The sequence below is a fragment of the Silurus aristotelis genome, assembly GCF_946808225.1.
Source record: "Silurus aristotelis genome assembly, chromosome: 24".
Classification (NCBI taxonomy): Eukaryota; Metazoa; Chordata; class Actinopteri; order Siluriformes; family Siluridae; genus Silurus; species Silurus aristotelis.
In genome coordinates this window covers 7871543-7886359 of record NC_139597.1, presented here as the reverse complement: position 1 = coordinate 7886359, position 14817 = coordinate 7871543, and the positions used below count along the sequence as shown (strand labels likewise).

The window sequence follows — 14817 nt, the reverse complement described above, 5'->3', positions numbered from 1 at the left end:
GTATAACAGTTACGTAAATTCTGGGAGGCGGCTTTTGAAACACGTGACTTTTAACGCATGTGAAAATCTGTGATGTGATTAGTCTGAGCCCTCCTGACGTAACAGTGACGATCTGCAACCCGGAAGTAGCTTGGTTTTAGCTCGGTGTGCAGTAATAGTTATTTTTTTTCTTTTTCTTTATGAAATACTACTAATAACTAAACCTAATACGGGTTGTAATTTTTTTTTAACGTTGTTGATCATGGAGGAAAGAAATCCTGGAATGGATCTGGGTAAGTGTTTTAATCAGTCTGTTGTAATTAATGTTGATCCGATGTGCACGTGATATATTTTTTTAATATAGATAATAAAAGTGCAGTGCTCTTGGTAATAATATTGAAGATTATATACGTTTTTATTGTACATGTATACTCCTTTTTGGATGTAGTTGATCCATTTAAGTTTTAATAAGTCACACATAACTTACAAACCAGATAAACCCGAGGATCTTTGCTAAAATAGTTACAACAATGCAAACCCAAAACCATAGAAACCACAAATGATCATGTTTGTTTATTCAGCCCTATATTTCAACACATCTCTACATTAATTTATCCCCAAACATCAGGACTTCACACATCTGTATAAAATCAAGATTTGAACTTATTAAACTGAATTAGAATTGACTGGTTTGTGCAAAAGTTGCAAAGTAAAGCTTTATTTTTCTCTTCAACAGATCTGGAGTGGGTATCAAAGGTCAGAGTGAACACCCAGGCAGTGCTGAAAAGAGCCCAGCAAGTTCAGGGCCGCAAGGTGGCAAAGAAACAGTGGCAGGTAGCTGATCATTAACATGCTGCAGGTCCTGAACTGAGTTTGTGCTTTTGAAAAGCATTTTGAATCAAAAGCAACATCTTTTACAGGCAGCCTGGCTTCTGAAGGCTGTGACGTGCATTGACCTGACGACACTCTCCGGTGATGACACGCCATCAAACGTCCACCGGCTGTGCATGAAAGCCTTTCAGCCAATCCGCCATGACCTGCTGAAGAGCATGGACATGCATGATAAAGGTTGGTTTCCATGCTGTTTATATACAAAAAAAAGAGAAGGATGGACCACATGCTTAGGATCCTGAATCCTAAATAAAGAGTTTCTTCAGACTTCAGCAATTGTCAATAAAATATCCTAATGATGCCCACTGGTACGCATTCTTGATGCTGTGTATCATCAACATCCAACCATTTAGAACAAAAACTGCATTTACATGCTTATCAGTCATATTACCTGACAATCCTGACATGGACTAGCATTCAGACATGTGCATGTTTGGGTAGAGGACGACTACACATTCACCAGAATGCTGATTAGTTACACAAATCAGGAGTAATTATAAATATGTGCACTCCATTAAACTGGTACCTTAAACTTAATAAATTAGACATTGTATGGATTGTGTAGGCCTATAATTTTATATTTTGTTAGCAGCGGTGGATGAAGTAAATGTAGCAGCAGTGATGAAGTAAATGTAATTTGTTACTGTATTTATGACAAGTTGAGGGAGACGAGATTGAGATCGTTTGGACATGTGCAGAGAAGGGACATGAGTTATGTTGGTAGAAGAATGCTGAGGATGGAGCCACCAGGAAGGAGGAAAAGAGGAAGGCCAAGGAGGAGGTTTATGAACGTGGTGAGGGAAGACATGCAGGTAGTTGGTGTGAAAGAGGCAGATGTAGAGGACAGGGGGGTGTGGAGACGGATGATCCACTGTGGCGACCCCTAATGGGAGCAGCCGAAAGAAAAAGAAGATAAAAACTGGTCAACAATCAGAGTAGACCGCACACTCAGTAAGGAGAGCTGAATCCAAATTACATTTATGGATTACAAAACAGGTCTAAACTTTTAGGAGCTCAATTAAAAAAAAGAGGAAAGAAGTTTGGGGGAATGTGCAATAGATAAAGGTGTGGATGCAGCTTTATCACTCATCATTATGAGAATAGAAGAGACTAATGCTTTTAATATAATAGGCTAATAACTGTGTGTGTATATAGCAGGCAACACAGTCGATATTGTGTTGCCTGCTATGCTTTTACACTTTTTAGCTGCATAACATTATAATTTATAGTATGTAGTTTATCATAATGTGTGTAGCAACAAAACACAACCTCACTAGTCTGGTTGGATTGTAGTTAAACAGCACTTATTGATTTGGTTACCTTTTAATTGAGGTGATGTCATAAAGGTTTTCTGTGATTGTACTGAAAAGATCCTGAACAGAGTTCAGTAAAGGGAGAATCTCCAGAGCAGCGCAAAATGCTCCTTTAAAAGAGGTATGTATATTATAAGGATGTAGATGTTGTATGTATCTTATGGCTACAATTAGCCAAGGAGTTTGATGGTTTTTGGTTCTGAGAGTTTGATAAATTGTGCACAAAAACACGTGTATTAATTGTGCAATAAATGCATTTAGGCTGATATTTATACATGAAATTGAGCTCTCAGAAATGTCTCCAAATTTGTGGACTGCTCTGAGAATATGTCTTACTCATCCAGGAACAGTAGCTAAAGCAGAGAGGAGCTTTTCAAAGCTGAAACTAATTAATAGGGGGGATGTTGGGTCATGGCGAAGTTCACTCAGGGTATCATTCAAGATAGAAACACCATTGCCAGTTGGTGCTATCTACTTAGCACAAACCAACAGTTCAGCATCAGTAGAACATTTTGAGAGGAATAAATGATGTAAGAAACTCCAGACTTGAACTCGCCACAGCACCCCTGGTCTTATTTGTGCGAATTTTATTTTTTTAAGTCATTGAAAAGAAGGTTTTGGGCTCATGATAACTTATTAGATATCAATCAGTGTTTGATTATCATTCTACTAATAGATTGGTTAATAGATTCTTTTCACATAAACTGAGTTGATTGAGCAATAGTCTTGTGAAAAAAGTGAGACATTTATAGCCATAAATCATAGTACTTGGATACTTAAGTACATTTGAAGACAAATACTTTTGTAATTTTACTCAAGATTTAAAGGGAAGTAATAATTTGCCTATAGTATCTCTACTTTAACTCAAGTACATGCTTTGTGTGTTTTGTCCTCCACTGTAGGTTAGCAATCAAAATATCAAATAGGTGTAAGATTGCAATCAGTTCATGATGTACATTTAATAAAAAAAAAAAAGTTTACTGACTGCCACAAACATGCTTTCTTTTGGTTGCTCTAATACAAAACAATAAAACAAAAACAAAAAAAAACAACAGAATTCCTACATTCAGGGCCCGATATAATTGCATGTTGCTTTTATCAAACATCAGAACTTATTTTAGTGCTTCCAAATATATGCAGTTATGTTGCTGTCCACAAGAGGGAGACCACGCACCTTTTATTGAACAGCTGCCTGATGTCCTACCTTACCATGTTATGCATCAAAAAATATACATTTGATTAACTGGCATTTATATATGGATATTTGCCTGAATATGCATTGCATGTGTTTTTTTTTTTTTTTCTTTTTTTTTTTTTTTTTTTGCAGGTATTACAACAGCTGCAGTGTGTGTTTATCCATCTCGTGTTGCTGATGCTGTAAGGTCTTTAAAAGCAGCCAACTCTAGCATACCTGTTGCATCTGGTGAGATCTTAACATTGACTATACCATAAAGCATCTGGCATTGTTATTTAACACTTTCAAAACCTTCAAAATGTCCTAATTTGACTTCATCTATTTTAATTCAGTGGCAACAGGGTTTCCGGCTGGTCAGACTCCACTGAAGACACGTCTGGAAGAGGTGCGTTTGGCTGTAGAAGACGGGGCAACAGAAATTGACATCGTCATTAATCGGACATTGGCTCTTACTGGACAGTGGGCTGGTAGGTTTTTTTTTTTTTTTTGTGCAATAACTTTCATTATACACTAGCTTGATATTCTTGCCTATTTATTTATTTTTTATAGTGAACAAATAATACATTTTATAAACTATCCCACAGTGCAAACAAAGCTCTAGTGTGCTGTCCAGTGCCATGTTTTTGTTAAAGAATTGTATTTAATTTAATAATGTAAAAAAAATAAAAATAAAAAAATGAAGCTAAAAATATAAAATAAAGCTAGTAAAGATCACATTGTTTGATAAAAGGTCAGTGAGCAAGATTTTGGGGATCCTTTATACTAAGACCTTTCCTCAGATGTTCCATCTGGTTAGTATTTGACTTTTCTTTGGGTATGTTTTTACATGCAGGAGTGTTACATAACTGCTGCTTGTTAAACCTACTTCTCTGCTGGGCAACTACAAGTAGCACAGTTACAAAATTTGCTTATCCCAGACACTGTGTCTTTGGAGACCCTTGCTCTTTAAAGGGGAAAAAATTTAGATCAAGCCAACCAGGGCAAAGAGGCTTTTTTGTTTTGTTTATCATTCAGAAATCTCCTCCTCATGCACAAGCATTCAGGCATTCTAATGTGCCTATGGCTTTAATGGTACCACCGAAGTTTTAAAATGTGCATAGGTATTCCATAGCTATGCTGTTGAACCATTAATTCAGACATTACACTTTCATAATTTGAAATTAATTATATAACGTGGTTTCCTTAGGTTTATATGATGAGATCCGGCAGTTCAAAAAAGCATGCGGTGATGCCCACATGAAGACCATTTTGGCAGTAGGAGAGCTGGGCACTTTCACCAACGTCTACAAAGCCAGTCTTGTGTCAATGATGGCAGGTAAAGAATTTATCAATCGCATGTTGATTAGAGAGTAACTTATTATGTAAGGTGAGAAACGTATTAATGTAAGGTAAAATTAGAACAGATAAAAATGTGCACTAGTTAACTCATGACAATCATACAATTAAATCGCGATTAGATATTATAGTTGATTGACAGCCCTACTGGATATGCAAACATAATGCGCTTGATAAATAATTGAAGGTACCTAATCAAAGTACAATCAGAGGTACAGATATACATGTACACATCATGCATCTTTATGTAAAAGATGGAGACAAAAAGTATGAAGATATGCATGTATGTTTTTAGTTATAACATACCGCATACCTCATCCAGAACTTAATAATTAGGTTTTCAGTTCTGTTTCTTTGAAATGGTAGAAAACAAAACTGTCTTCGTGGCACTTCACCAAAATATATTGCGGTCCCAGATGAGATGTATAAAAGGTCTTGAACATGATCTTTGAGGATTTGCAGTGTGTAGAATTAATGCCTGCACAATGTAACCTTATGAGTGGCCTCATAGGCAAATAAGGAAAAAAAAAGTTATTTTAGTTTAGTGGAGTAGTGCCTTGGCTCAGTATTTTTCAGCCTCAGTGACCTATTTGTTCCTCTTTATCTGCACACTGTCACCATGCCAGGTTCCTCTCAAGAATGTTCGAATTTCGCTTATGCAAAGTATTTAGTAGACTTGGGCCCTGTTCACTCCTGGTATTAACATCCTCATGGTGATGAGCAGTGCAAGCTTCGATCAGACATAGTGCCAAGACAAACAAAAGGTCAAAGTTGGTCTTATTTTGGAACATCTCCAAAAAGCCTTTTGGCACACTACAAACAGGATTTCATATCAACTGTTTTCAATAATGACATTTTTTCCATGAAGGCCTCCTCTAGGCCCAGTTCTACATTCTAGCTGCCTTTTACTCTTTCTACTTCAGCATATTTATTTAGTTGACTTTTCCAGAACTTTGTACCAGACTTTGTTTCTTGAGCTTGATGAAGCTGATTTATATAGAAATGTTTTATGACAGTCTCTCAGGAGCAGGTGCATTAAGATCATAGGACACACATTTTAATTACACACAGATGGACTCCATTTCAATAATCATGTGACTTTTGATAGCAGCTGGTTGTACCAGAACTATGAAGGGGTTGTTTCGTTTCATTTAATAAAACGGAGAGTAAAATAAAAGTAGTTTATTTTAGGAGTAAATCTTAAAAATAAAGAATGAAAATTCTCAATCACTAATCACTTTAAATTTTCAATTCATTTATATTTGTATAGCGCTTTTTACAATGAACATCTTCTCAAAGCATAGGTTGAAGGTTGTGTAAAAGAATGCGTTAGTTTATTGCCTATAAGTTTGTTCCTTATACCGTAATTTCCGGACTATTATGCGCACCCTTGTATAAGCCGCACCCACTGAATTTTACAAATATTTTTATTTTTTAACATGAATAAGCCGCAGGTCTACACTGAAACTAATGAACTTTACAAAGGCTTTACCGAAAGAATGTCTGTTACACGGTGCTCCTTTAAGAGCAGAGCGCCATTTTGGGAACAGCACGTCACTGCATTCTCCCGGTATTACTGCGTGTGTGTGTGTGTGGAGGATTATGTGCTCATTATTTTCTGATGCTCATTTCTAAGTTTCTTTGACTAACCCTTAACGTTGTTGCCAAGAAAAATAAAAAAGCACGCGTTTTGGAAACCTGTCAGTGCTTATATGATTTCTGTTGCAACTGGAGTTAGCGAGCTCTCCCTTCACCCAGACTCAACGCGTTACAGCGGCTTGTATCTAAACAGTAGCCGACCAAGAAAGTTATTGTTTACTGTCTTCCTCCTTCCTTTCACAACTATTTCCTTCAGGAGTTTATCTTTTGGCATCGTCGTGCGTTTAAAAATCGACACCGGTAAAGTTTTTTCTCCCGAAGCCGTGCAGCTCAGAACACAGGTGAGATGCGTTTTTTTCGTTTCCGTTCGGAAATTTCATTGGTGGGTTCAGTTTTTTGGCTTGAAGTTTGTGAAACCGGAAAAAAACCAGGAAAAATCAATAAATTAGCCGATTCGTTGTTTAAGCCACGGTGTTCAAAACGTGGGAAAAAAGTAGCGGCTTATAGTCCGAAAAATACGGTAATTGTTTATCCCTGATTAGCAAGCCAGTGGTGAGAGTGGCAAGGGAAAACAAAACCTAAGATGGTAAAAGGGAAGAAACCTTGAGAGGAACCAGAATCAAAAGGGAACCCATCCTTATCTGGGTAGCACTAAATGTCCATTCCTTGCAGTTCCACTTTCCATTGATGAACCACAACGAGCCAGTAAATGAGCAAAATAAGTACGTGAAAATCATGCTGGATTTTTTTTTGGTGTATTTTTCAGATTTTTTTTGTGTAGACTCAAGACAAATTAATTTGAGGTAAATTGTATAGCACGACAAATTGTGATGAAAAATAGGTCAGTGAAATCTTATATAGCGCTCTGTATATTGCAATGAATTACATTGGCCACTGTATGGTGCTGTTGGTTAGCTGTTGCTTACCCTCCATTTCTCCAGATGGCCAATCATAATGGCCAGTATACCCAGCACACGCACACAGCAAGCCAGTGACTGTGTGCTTAAATAGCCATCGCCCGTTAAGCCGATTACTGTACCCAATTGTCAGTGGTGCTGATAGGGATCATTATTAAAATGCATTGCTTTTGTCGCAGTGCTCACTCCTTAATCTCTCCTTGTTCCTATGAATTGCGTATGAGGTTTCTGAAATTGAATGATAATTTTGCCTATTAATCTGCAACGGCGAGGCTATTTTACTCTCTCGCTCGCCGGCATTGTACCCCCGCACCGCTGCAAATGAATAGAGCTTCATTACTGTCGGCTGCGTTTAATAACCGTTATCCATTATGGTGTAATTAAGACTCCCCCGAACGAATCTCAAGGATTACGCCAGTCTGATAGAAAGGGAGAGAGAGAGAGAGAGAGAGTGCAGAGAGTGAAGAGGAAGGAAGAAGAGGAAGGAAGAGGAGAAAACGAGTGGAAAAAACACATAGAACATATCCCTAATGAACTGGAAAATGTTCATCTTGTCCTGTTTGGTAATGAACAGTCATTAGACATACGGCAGGGCAGAAGGGTGGGGGGTTCAAAACCGGTTCACAGTTTGTGGTTCATCTATTAAAATCGTCATTCTGTCTTCTATTTTTATCAGATCACTGATAAACCATAATAGGCTGAGAAGGAGAGAAAGAGGGGAAAAATGAGTGTTCTTATTGATGAACACGCTCACGCCCTGTGCACTCTGCCGACGGGAGCATATGTTCTTGTCTGGCCCCGCATGCTTTCAGGACTAATGTCCTGTCTAGGCGCAGAACCAGGCGGCCCTACAAATGCCAAAATAGAAGCGAGTTCTAAAATTGTGTATCCTCACTTCAGATTTTTCTATTTCTGTAGCTCATTCGAGCCTGCCGCAAGTGCCCCAAAGTAGCTCTCTTTCGTGTTTTACGCCATTGTGATGAACCCCAATAGCCACAAGAGAGGAACTTTGATCCCAGACCAGATGGTCTGTGAAAATCAAAACTTTAGCCCAGGGGCTTCTCATTACTGCAGAATGAACACACTATAATGTTCATCCAAACCTAAAAGCCTATATGTGCACTAGTTCTAATGAATTGTCTGTAATAAAGAAACAAAATAGCATCATCAATTTAGTGAGGAAAACAAACAAACTTGAAAACATAATATTATGGAGAACCTTGTGTAACTGGTACCATGGCTGGTATCAAAGTTCTGGAATTAATTTGAAACCTTCTTGAGGTATGAATATGAAATTCTTATTTACAAGCTGTGAATAGAATTTGTTATAATGGTTCTTGGAGCAGCTTTTAACAAGGAGTAGGTGTTTAGTTTTTTCTAAATCTTTAGCCTAAAGGATGATTGAGTGTAAATCATAATTTGATCAACCACACCCCATGTCTATAATACAAGCCAAACGAATTAAATAAAACTTATATGCAATACAAGAAATTTAATGTTTATTATAATAATAATAATACATAGATCATGGCATTTATAAAACAAAAACATGGATGAACAGGAAGCATATGTCCAATCCACACATTATATTGTGCCACATGATGAACAGAGCAAGCAGAGGAACAGAGGAATAACTATGTGCTGCATCAGTCATGATTATTCCAGTAGTGTCATTTGTGTTGTATTTGATTACTAATTAAATCTGTGATTGAATAATAGAATAACTGGATGATCAGGACCTGATTTGTTTTTATCATCAGTCAATTGCAATGTGTCTTTGTGTGGGGTGACCACCTTTTTGCCAACAGCATCAAATCTTCTAGGTGCACTTGCACACAGTTTTTGAAGAAACTCGACAAGTAGGTTGTTCCAAACATGTTGGAGAAACAACCACAGATCTTTTTGGATGTAGACAGACTCACGGAATCTGTCAAACTTGATGATGTTGAGATCAGGGCTCTGTGGGGGCCAAACCATCACTTCCAGGACTCCTTGTTATTTTCTATATTAAAGATTGTTCTTATTGACATTGGCTGTATGTTTGGGGTCTTTGTCCTGAGGCAGACAAAATTTGGGTCACCCTGATGGTATTGCATGATAAGTATGTGCCCCAAACTTGCAAGAAACCTTCACCATGCTCCACTCATTGTTGTACTGCTCTCCAGCGCTTCGGCCTCCTGCTACAGCCAAATATTTACAATTTTAATTTACAATTGCTAAACCATGTTTCCATCTCGGGGGCATGGCTATTTGGACATCTATTTGCTATTTGGACTTTTCAGAGAGTATAAAGACACCGGTTCTTTGCTGATTGCTGGGCATCGTCCAATGTTAACCTGAAGTAAGTGTGATGTCTGCTGCATTAGGTTTACTTGGATGACCACTGCTTTTACGTTCCTCAACAGTTCTCGTTTCTTTGTGCTTCTTTAAAATGGCACACGTTTGAAATCTTTACCTGGGAGAAACCTTCCTAATGCAGTGTATCTGCTTTGTGTCTTGTTGCTGTGCTCAGGCTTGCCATGGTGTGTGACCTGTGACATGAAACTGTCTTCCACAATCTACCCTTACTAGCAGAGTTTGATTGTTCCTGACCCAGTTTTAAGCTCCTACACAGCTGTTTCTTTTTTTAATTATTGACGAGTTTCAACCTACATATGAAATTGATGATCGTTAGCACCTGCTTAGTTTAACTGGTTAATCATGCACCCCTTCAAAATCCTTGCCTTCCTTGACAATTTTACAAAGTGTGCAGGGGTAAGAATTGAAAGCCAAAAAGTAATCACACCAAATATTGATTGGAATTAGATTTTTCTTCTGTTCGCTGTTGCATTTGGTAAATTGATGAAAATGAACAGTTTTTCACAGTGCTGTAAAAAAGTATTTCAACGATTCATCCTGGTTTTTTTTTTTTTTTTTTTTTTTGCATATTTATCACACTTAAATGATTCTGATCATGAAGCAATTTTTTATATTAACAATAACACAAGTAAATACAAAATCTAGTTTGTAAAATACGATTTATCATTTATTTATTTATTAAGTGAAAAAAAGTTGTCAAAACATCTCTGGACCTATGTGAAAAAATAACACCCTAAGCTCACAGCCAAGACAACACATAGGAAGGCTTAGAGCCAGAGCCCTGACTTTAACCCTATTAACATCTTTGGAGAGACCTGAAAGTCGCAATGGTCCTCATCTAACCTAACCCAGCTTGAGAGGATTTGCCAGGAACAATGGCAGAAAATCCACCAATCCAGGTGTCTAAAGCTTGTTGCTTTTGATGCTATTGTTTCCATCTTAATAAGAACAACTTGTACTCTGGCTGTTCCACATAAATATATAAAAATATTAGGATATGTTTCATTATTTATCAGATTAAAACCTGCAGTTGTTGGTCTGGCATGTCTTTCTGTAAAGATGTTTATCGGAAAGAGTCTCCAGTGTCAGCAAAAGACAAATTTGCCATTTTTGTTTCATTAACTTCACAGTAATATAAATAAAAACAGGAGCTTACATTCTTTGGGTCTGACTACAGTTTTTCTCACTATAATGACTTCAGAGCTACAGTTATGGGCAGTGTTATGTATTAAGAATGTTGATCAATTGCTTTTTATTTTATTTTTTTTAAATCTGTGCGAGTAGAACAAAAATTCCTCCGTGCTCTAAATTATTGAGCAGCTCTGTCTAATTTCCAACGATCAATGAATGCTGTCTGTTTAGAGTTAGAATGGCCTTGTGGGTTTTTTTTTTTTTTTTTTTCTTCCTCCCCCAAAAAATAAAATAAGACTGTATGTGTGGATGCATGGTGATTAGTGATGGATTAGTGAGAGTGTATTTCTGTCTTGCTAATGAATAAAATAATAAGCATTATTCAGAAAATGTTATGAAACTGTGCAGTTGTTGGATACAAGCAATACTCATGTCTTTTCATCATCCAATAGGATCTGACTTCATCAAAACATCTACTGGCAAAGAGTCTGTTAATGCCACCTACCCAGTCGCGATAGTAATGGTCCGGGCCATTCGAGACTACTACTTAAAGACGGGTCACAAGGTAGAGTTAATGAGCTAAGTATATCCAAGAGCATTTACCGATTTTTTTTTTATTTATTTTTTTTTTATTATTTTTTTTAAATATGAACAATATTGAAACATTACCCCAGTGTATGTGTGCTGTAGGTTGGGTTTAAGCCAGCAGGGGGTATTCGCACAGCACAGGAAGCCCTGGTGTGGCTGGTACTGATGAAGGAGGAGTTGGGTGACCAGTGGCTCACTCCTCACATGTTCCGCCTTGGAGCCAGCAGCTTGCTTGGAGACATTGAACGGCAGGTGAGCTCTGCTCAAATAATATCTCATGAACACGTGTTCAGCAGGTTGATAATCAGTGACCATTACTGTTTAAAACAGAAGTCTGACTCATGTTCATTTTGGACTAATGCATAGTGTTTATTTGAAAGGCACTTTCAGTGATTTTTCTTCTAGTTACTAGGCAGCCATAAAGCTATTACAGCTATAAACGCAAAGAGAAGTCATGCTGTAAATATAGGGGGGAAAAAAAGCATGCTGGCGTGAACGCTTCTTCCAGTTTCTTTTTTTTTTCCCATTCACTGCCACATCTTATAAAAGCACTGCTTGTCTTCATTTTCTTCTGAGTTCAACAACACTGACCTTTTCTGGAAGTTTGTATGCCTTTTCGGATTGCATCATTTAATAGTGCACATAAAAGACGATGTACATTAGTTTTAGGAGTGTGCAAAAGCAGCAGAGGGGAAGTCAGAAGCCATTTTTAGGTACCAAACATAAAGTACCTGTTGATGTCATTGTACAGACATAAAACACTAAACACAAATCCATTAATATTTGAAAATTGCCCACATTTTCTGAGTCTGAGTGGTAATTTGCTGTTTTAATGATTTGCTACGTACATTCACAATTGCTCATGTCACAGAAATAGTGATTTTTGTAGCTCAGTAAACCAAATCTATCAATCAATGCCAGTGGATTTGAGTAGTTATTTTGAGGTATTAAATAATATAAAATTGATTCAAACACTAAGGTGTTCTGTGATTTTAAATTAATCAATTTAAAATCAAAAATGGAATTTTGTTTTCTGCACTTCACAGATTTATCATTATGTAACGGGACGTTATCCAGCCCATTACGAGCTGCCTATGGCCTGATTTCCTGAGAACCTGTTCATGTGACCAGCAAGATTCTGGACCTGTTCCAATCAGCCAATCACAACACAAAGAACAACCTCCGTTCAAGTTTTCATGCAAATAAAGTACCATAAAGTTGACAAATGTTATATTTTACTGATATGAAGATATAATGCTGGGGACATGACCTCCCTCTGTCTTGGCCTTGAATTTTTTAAATGTGTTACATTTCATTCCAGAGTCCTTTCATGGTCCATGAGAAAAACTGTATTTGAAGGTCATTGTGTGAAGTTTATCCAAATAATTTTAACTAAAGAAGCTTATAATTAATTTAATAAAGGCCATATAACATTTAGTGCATTACAATGTCCATCGGATTTCAGTCCATCAATTTTCACTTTTTCCACTGAAGACCATTCTTCTGTTTCGAATGTTCAATCCGGCTGATAGCGAACCTTCTTGAGCATCTCCTAATCTGCACTTGGGGTCGTAGCATCACTCGCAAAGGGATATATTATTTGACTTCAACTGAGCTGATTTCATTAACTGCACGAATCGTGTGAAGTGTGTGTTGGGGATTAATTAAGGGGGTTAAGTGAGTTTAAATGATCGGATCGAGCTGCACACCAATTTGGGCTTCATTTGAAGACGGGGGAACGAACTTTCTTCTCTTCCCTCTTTCTTCTTTAATTAAGAGATCTCGAGCCGTGCCCTTGACTGGAACAGAGGATAAATGAGTGAATTAATTGTGGAATTGAGAATGAGCTGGGAGATGGGTTGAAGCGAGGTAAAACTTCAGGAGATAAAAGTATATTCAGGCCAGCATGACCCAGGAAAGGAGGCATCTATAATAAGGGTTGAATATGCATTTATATAGGGCATTATTTAGAAGTCCGAATTGGTATCTTGAGATTATTTTTGCAAGACAAACTTGTTTAAACAGTAAAGGCAAATAAATGCCAGCTTGTAGTTTGAGACGTGCTTCTTTCAATTGAAGCTCAATAATAAATTATAAAATTTTATATATATATATATATAATATATACACACACACACACACACGCACACACACAATAGTCATTCTGTTTGATTTACATGATTAGAAATGAAGTAATAGCATCTCTGTGTCCCTCATTTAGATATTTAGACTAGCTGTGCAGTATATAAAGCCTCAGGAACAAGCTGCATCAGGTTGATGAAGCACCGCAGCTCTGTGTGTCTCTCTCCACCTCCCAGAAGCCGTGACAGATTAGCTGCACTTACATAAAGGCATGTAGATCATCTGCAATCTGGAGCCGTGGCCTGCACCAGAACGCCAGATAAGACTGAAAGATTGAGTCGGCCTTTAGATTGATTCCACCCTCCGTAGAGAAAGCTCTTTCAGTCTGCTCTCTTTCTCTGTTCCAGCTTCTTGGCTTCTATCTTTGTCACTAACTGTCTTTGAGGCCTTCTATCATTCTATCACAGGACATCTATGGCCTGTGGTTATGCGGTTTTCTTTTTTCATAATCTAATGATTCACTCGACACATTCACAGTATAATTACTGATTCTCCGCTGTTGTTTATTGACCACAATTGTGATGTCATTAAAAAATAATAAAGTTTGCGCTGTTGTAAAATTCATAACGTAATACAAAAGGAAGAAATTGTAATGGTTGAAATGTGTGGGATTTGGGATCGAAAACCAAATGAGATCGTCAGAAAGTCTGAAGATTGATACTTTTACGGATGTGTTCATTTGTCATATAAGTCTAATTTGATTATGGGGTCACACAGTGAATGAAATGTAAATTAATTAAGCTTCCAGGAAACAGATGCCATGGGGAATAGCTGAATTACAGTTGAATTATTCATAAGAATATGGAGCTCTGATGCTTGGGGCACAATTTTGCATTTGATATAAATCATTACATTTGACACATCATCGAAATCTTAAAATTCTTGTGCTCAAATATTTTATACATCATTTAGAATATTATTACAAGCTGGTTATTACCTAGGATCCTGATATATATCAACATCTCCATATAACAGAAATCTGAAACTCAGCCTTAGCTACTTTTTAATCTGGGTTTCCAAGAGAAAATGGCGTAACAGGTACGAGCCATGCCTTTGTACTCTATTATTACAAATTATATGGTGGCGTCATGCTCTTTTTAACAGAGTGTCTGGGTCTGTCAACTGACCAGAGTGGCTCTCACTCACTCTCTGACACATCCCTTTGCTCAGACTGATTGCTTTTCTGTTGTTTTATTCATCAATGTTTTTAGTCCAGAGAGCGGATGTGAAAAATGGTGTGGTCCGGGAGGTGTTTCCACATCAAAAAGCTGTTTGTAATGAGACAGTAGTCACATGTCAACTACATTCATTACACACCAGGACTAGGATATGCCATTCGGAGGCTCCGAAGACGAAATAGGGAGCCATA

At 37.4% G+C, this 14817-nt stretch overlaps 3 protein-coding genes across 4 annotated transcripts in view; 2 read left to right on the top strand and 1 right to left on the bottom strand.

Moving 5' to 3' along the window:
• Nucleotides 1–14817, bottom strand: part of tmem178bb (transmembrane protein 178Bb) — a 485881-nt gene that overhangs the window by 42776 nt on the left and 428288 nt on the right. The gene's annotated exons all lie outside the window — the stretch shown is intronic.
• Nucleotides 1–14817, top strand: part of hmga2 (high mobility group AT-hook 2) — a 164265-nt gene that overhangs the window by 77156 nt on the left and 72292 nt on the right. The gene's annotated exons all lie outside the window — the stretch shown is intronic.
• Nucleotides 93–14027, top strand: dera (deoxyribose-phosphate aldolase (putative)). Of its 2 annotated transcripts, XM_083528156.1 has the most exons (10): nucleotides 93–272; nucleotides 716–813; nucleotides 900–1047; nucleotides 3511–3606; nucleotides 3711–3845; nucleotides 4565–4693; nucleotides 11171–11283; nucleotides 11409–11558; nucleotides 12353–12452; nucleotides 13528–14027. In XM_083528156.1, the coding sequence occupies exons 1-9, from the start codon at nucleotides 242–244 to the stop codon at nucleotides 12407–12409; spliced, it is 957 nt and encodes a 318-aa protein (XP_083384282.1). In that variant the 5' UTR covers nucleotides 93–241; the 3' UTR covers nucleotides 12410–12452; nucleotides 13528–14027. The 2 variants fall into 2 exon arrangements, with proteins under 2 accessions (XP_083384282.1, XP_083384281.1); XM_083528155.1 differs by lacking the exon at nucleotides 13528–14027 and having other exon boundaries at nucleotides 12353–12758.

Coding starts and splice junctions, on each gene's coding strand:
- dera (XM_083528156.1), top strand. CDS start 242: ATGGAGGAAAGAAATCCTGGAATGGATCTGG. Junction 4,694..11,170: donor TCTTGTGTCAATGATGGCAG/GTAAAGAATTTA, acceptor ATCATCCAATAG/GATCTGACTTCATCAAAACA. Junction 11,284..11,408: donor ACTTAAAGACGGGTCACAAG/GTAGAGTTAATG, acceptor TGTGTGCTGTAG/GTTGGGTTTAAGCCAGCAGG.